Source organism: Crocuta crocuta, unplaced genomic scaffold (assembly GCF_008692635.1).
Source record: "Crocuta crocuta isolate KB4526 unplaced genomic scaffold, BGI_CrCroc_1.0 scaffold258, whole genome shotgun sequence".
NCBI lineage: Eukaryota > Metazoa > Chordata > Mammalia > Carnivora > Hyaenidae > Crocuta > Crocuta crocuta.
The window spans coordinates 5,843,292-5,849,061 of NW_027532842.1; the positions used below are offsets into that span (position 1 = coordinate 5,843,292).

The following is a 5,770-nucleotide window of genomic DNA, read 5'->3' on the forward strand; positions in this document are numbered from 1 at the left end:
GCGGGCGCACAGGTGACAGGGGCGGGTTCACATTCACCACGCGGGAGCACAGGTGGGGGGGGTTCACATCCACCACGCGGGAGCACAGGTGACAGGGGCGGGTTCACATCTACCATGCGGGAGCACAGGTGAGAGGGGCGGGTGCCTGTGCTCCCAGCCCCGCACCCCAGCTCCTGGGAGCAGGGCCACTCAGTGCTTCGTGGAGTCGCGGTGACACGCGGGCTCGTGTTCTCCTGACACTTGGTGAGCGTTAGGGAAGAAATTGTCACGTTGCTCAGACGTTCAGGATTCCTACGGAATCTCAAACTAGGGTCACTCACAGAAGGGGCTCCAGAACGCCCGCTCCTAGAAACGCTAAAGATTGAAGAATAATTGTTAAACGGTGTCATGAGCGCCTGGGGTGGGGGGTGTTGTATGATGTCGTTGGTCCTCATGCCTGACGCATGTCTTATAGACCGTCTACTGCAGCTGCTCAGTAGTTAATAAGCAAGTTTTCAAAGACCTGCAGCAGCGTCAAGGCAGTTTCGGAAATAGTTTGCTTCCCATCCCGCACAACTCGCCCTGGGAGCCGTGTCCCGCGCTGCAGCGAAGAGTTACTTTAGGGAAGGGTGAGGAAGGCCAGGGTTTAAACGCTGAAAGACTGGGGAGTCTCGAGGGTATGGAGTAGCATGTAGGCTCAGGTTGGAGGAGCATCCCCCCAACGTCCTGTCCGGCTCGAAGCCCTGTCTTGCCCAGCCTGGGTGTTCGCTCCGTCTCCATGATCTGTTCTTCCCCAGGCCCCCTTGCGCTTGGGAGCTCGGGGCTCCTCATCTCGGTCACCTGAACACTGCGCTTCCTCGTGGGGCTCACTTTGTCCCTAAGTTCTTTAAGTTGCTACTTCATAGCACGTCCCCGTTTTCCTGCACGCATAGCCCTGCTGTGATTATTCTATTCTCTTCTGTTCGTAAGAGCTCACGGACCGGCTGTGGGAACCGGCACGCCGCTCTGTGCCTTTCCCCGAGGTGTGCAGGACCCCACTGTGCGTGGGGCCTTTAGGTGGCGCTGGTTGGGTTTTTGCTGTTTCCACCAGGCGACAGGTGGAAAGCCAGTGGTATCCAGGGCGTTAGGATACAGCTCGCTCTTTTCGGTAAGACTCAAGCCTCACTCGTGACGTCCGTGTCACTTGTAAAAAGCTTTCAGTGCACCTGTGGCCCTTGAAAGGGCAATCTTGGAAGGTTCCAGGATGGGGGGGAAGGCAGGATCGTCCCCAGGGGAAACTGCCGCGCCAAAGCACGGCGATGCTGGGATTTAACAGCTAACTATTGCCCTGCGAGCAGGCAGATTATCCGTGGCTGTGCCTGGCCCCTGCAGGGTGTGCAGGATGGAGTGTCTTTCGTCCCGTCTGTTGCCGGGCTCCTGGGGAGTCATGGGGCGTGCCAAGGAATCTTTTCACAGTTAGATTGCAAGGTGGAAAGAGAAAAAGAGCCCGGCTGCCAAATAATAGAGCCTATAGATGTAGACGCTAGTTTAAAGAATTAAGATTAAAGGAATAGGAGAAAGGCGTTCATGGAAATAGATAAGAGGGAAGGGAGCTATATATATGTTATTGTTTCTGTTTCTGATGGAAAAGTCAGGAAACTTGAGTGGAAGCAAAATAGCAAAGTTAAGAGGGCCACACCTTTGAAGGAAATGTTACAGAATAAAAACACACCCTGATGAGGAACCAGAGAAAATATATCAGGGAATAAAAAGGGACATCTTGACAGACCTGGGCAGCGGCTTGGTGCATTCCAAGATGGGAAAGATGTGGCCAGAAGTCTGTACATCATCTTTCAACAGTTGGTTTTTCTCTTTTCTTTTTAGTGTTTTTTTAATGTTTTTATTTATTATTGAGAGACAGAGAGAGACTGAGCATGAGTGGGGGAGGGGCTCAGAGAGGGGGGGACACAGAAGCCAAAGCAGGCCCCAGGCTCTGAGCTGTCGGCACAGAGCCCGACACTGGGCTCGAACCCACGAACCACGAGATCATGACCTGAGCTGAAGTCCGACACCCAACTGAGCCCCCAGAAGCCCCTCTTTGTTTCTTTTAAGGACATTTCTCACTAATACTTAGGCATATCCTCACCCCCTGAAACATCTTCTTTAAAGGAAAGGACAGAAAGCCCATTTCCCATGCTTCATTCAATAAAACAAAACATTTTTTTTTTTCACAGAAACCTTTACCCTCTGCCTCCTTCCTAGAATTGACAGGAAATCTTGTAGGAAAAAAATATACAGTAATTTTGGGTGCGTTTCTTCATTGCTGGGGTCTGGAGTGGGTGGTGGCCCCACAGTTCTGGCCGCCCCCCTGCACCTGTTTTGTTCTCCATCGTGCCTGCTTCTGCGTGAGGACGGGCCGTGTAAGGACAGCGGGGCCTTGTGGGGGGCGGGGGGGTATGCCCGGGGCCGCGCCGGATGGAGTTTAACTGCATTTGGTAACTAAACAATAGACTCTGCTCCCAAGGCTCTTTTGCCCTGACGGCGCAGGAGGATCCGAATTCGGTGCAGCTGAGGTCCGAAAGCCCCATCTCTCCCATAAGACACGGGAACGTGCCAGAGATTAAAGAATTCAGCTCAGTAGCTGGATGAATGGGTTACATGTCCCCAGATTATTAACGCTGAGCAAACCCTGCGTGTAAGACTTCCCAGTGCCACATACGCCCTGCCCTAGTCTGTGTGGACAGGGTCGCTGTGCTTTAGTTTCCCGGTGCCTCCGGCGGGAGAGGCCCGCGGGATGGGGACCCACTCCGGGGAGCATTTTAGTGGGATCTGCGCTCAGCAGACGGAGGCACCAGGAACGAAGGTGGGTCGGTGAGGTGACTACAGTGTCAGTGTTTACAGAACTCACCACGTCAAGCTCCAGTGTGGCTCATGTCCCCTTTGTGTCCTTGCCTGAATATCCTCGAAGGTGAGGCTCAGCGCGAATTATTAGTCTTAAGAACGGTCAGTGCCTATTAGAGTCCTTCGTATAGCAGCACTGGCTGTAAGAGGACCAAAGCCCTGATAAAGACTGGCCTTTCTTTCTTAACGAAAATAGCCCATTGTCACTGTGACTAAAACTTACTTCTTGTGGCATTCGCTTTCATTCATTGTGATTTCTGGGAAATGAATGAAAACATTCTTATTCCAAAGAATTCGGGATCGCGTTCGGTCTGCTCCCTTAACCTATGGAGACTGTAGTCTATTCATAGAGGAAAAATGAAAAGGGAACAATGGCCGTGACTTAAATGCCATGTTGTCTAGACTCTCTGGTCCCCAAAACCAGGGATGGGGGGCATTGCTTTGTCAGTCCCCCTTGGCAAGTTTCAGGATATACGGTTAAAACGAACCTCCTGCTTTACAGCGATTACAACAACATAAAGGCGGCCTATGAAGCCATGAAGAATGTCGCCTGTTTGATCAATGAGCGCAAGCGCAGGCTGGAAAGTATAGACAAGATAGCACGGTGGCAGGTGTCCATCGTAGGCTGGGAGGTAAGTGACAGCCCCTTCCCGCCGCACCGCACACGTGTGCCCTCACTCTGGTCTCGTTTGATGACGCCCTTGCACGTCCTGTGATTGACACTTGACACATCCTTGGCTTTAATGGTATATGTATTTTGAAGCGGGAGTTTGACCTTCACAGTTGGCTACTGTCCTCCTCACCGGCACCAAGCCATCAACTCTGAGGAGCGTGTGTCATTCACCTACTGTTTACGCTGTGTCTCCTGCTAGGAAGTACCCTCCATGAGGCAGATGGAGAAACATGTGAAACACACGCTGTAGTGTGGTAGGTGTGCGGGCTCTGGACTCACACTGCCTGTGTTCGAATCGCTATCATCTAAGCAAGATGGAGGTTTTCATCCATAAGGTGGGGTCGGAAGTACTACCTGCTTCAGAGGGCTGTCATGAGAACCGTCTGAGACGGTGGCAAAAGCAGTCCTCAGCACGCCCTGTAATATTGGGCCAGCGCACCTGTTTATTTATAAAAACAACCACCATGAACGGTGCCTAGCACTGGCCTAAGCCATTTTTATATGCGAACTCATTTAATCTTCTCAATCCCAAGAGGTAGGAAGTACTGTTGCTTAACAGATGATAAGGAAATGGAAACATACAGGTTAAGTAGCTTGCTCCAGGCCGCAGAGCTAGAGAGCAGCATTGCTGGATTCAGATCTAGTCAGACAGCCTGGCTTCGGAGTGTGTGCTGGTGACCACTAGACCCTGTGGCTGTCATTAAGGATGATTAGCTAGTTGGGGGCACCTGGGTGGCTCAGTTGGTTGAACATCCGACTTTGGTTCAGGTCATGATCTCTTGGTCTGTGTCATTTATTTCTGAGAGAGAGAGAGACAGTGTGAACAGGGGAGGGTCAAAGAGAGAGGGAGACACAGAATCCGAAACAGGCTCCAGGCTCTGAGCTAGCTGTCAGCACAGAGCCTGATGCGGGGCTCAAACCCCCAAACCGCGAGATCGACCTGAGTCGAAGCCAGACCCTCAACACTGAGCCACCCAGGTGCCCCCAGATTATTTTGAGACCAAACAGAATTCATCCTCCATCAAGTTAATGGGTCAGAACTCACTGTCCAGAAGGATTAAGACAGTTTGGATAGCAGGGTTAGGTTTTTAATAAAAGATTATAGCCATGAACATTGGAAACAAAGGTTTCTGTTTCAGGGGCCATAGAAACTTCCGGGGCTTGGAGGGGCCCTCAGACATCACTGCATTTAACTCTCTTCCTTTGTAAGTGAGGAATCTGGGGCACAGATTGCTGGAGGCAAGTAAGTGGAAGAACTATTTTGGAGTCCAGATGTTTTGCCTCCACAAAACATTGCGTATGACTGGGACTGAAGGAGAATAAAATCTTACGGATCAAAGGCCAGGGTCGTTCGTACCCAGTATCAGAAAGTTGCATTGGGTTCGACCCACCCCAATACTGTGAAGGTGTGTTTTCCCTTGTGTTCTTGGACTGTGACACTTAGGGCATGATTCACTGTCGGAAGTTTACCCATCTTTTGTCGGCAGGTCACCGCGTGGCCTTTCGTTTTCCCAGATCCTCTGCTAGTTTTTATTCTGGGGGCCGCTCTATGTACCCNGGTCTGAGTCCCCACCCGTAGAAAGCCTCCGTGGGGTCCCTCTTCTCCAGGAGCAGCCCTTTCAGACCGATTGGAGTCTATTGAGGGAGCACGTTTTCCACTAAGGAACACACTTCCCATCGCGCCGTAACATTTTCCCACCGAGTGGGAAGCAAAGCCATTTCACGTGGCCCCCTGAGCCCAGCGCTCCCGGGCACGGGTCCCCGTAACCGGCAGGTCCGAGAAGACACCGTGTCAGGACGTCTTCCCGTGTCCTGCCGCGTGGGGCCCGGCGGGGGGACGGTGAGCGCTGCTTCCCTCCCTCCAGGGGCTGGACGTGCTGGCGCGCAGCTCGGAGCTGATCCACTCCGGGGAGCTGACCCAGCTCAGCAGGCACGGCCGGAGCCAGCAGCGGACCTTCTTCCTGTTCGACCACCAGCTGGTGGCCTGCAAGAAGGACCTGCTGCGCCGCGACGTGCTGTACTACCGAGGCCGCACGGACATGGACGACGTGCAGCTCGTGGACCTGGAGGACGGGCGCGACAGGGACTGGAACGTCAGCGTCAAGAACGCGTTCAAGCTCGTCAGCACGAGCACCGATGAGGCGCACCTGTTCTGCGCCAAGAAGCCGGAGGACAAGGCCAGGTGGCTGCAGGCCTGCAGGGACGAGCGGCAGCGCGTGCAGGAAGACCGCGAGATGG

At 53.0% G+C, this 5,770-nt stretch overlaps 1 protein-coding gene across 2 annotated transcripts in view; it reads left to right on the plus strand.

The window, feature by feature from the left end:
- SPATA13 (spermatogenesis associated 13) overlaps positions 1-5,770 on the plus strand; it is a 52,454-nt gene that overhangs the window by 43,381 nt on the left and 3,303 nt on the right. For both annotated transcript variants that reach the window (XM_077745440.1, XM_077745441.1), the window contains 2 exons: positions 3,362-3,491; positions 5,398-5,769. In XM_077745440.1, coding sequence (XP_077601566.1) covers positions 3,362-3,491; positions 5,398-5,769 — 502 coding nt within the window. The remainder of the gene's footprint in view (positions 1-3,361; positions 3,492-5,397; position 5,770) is intronic.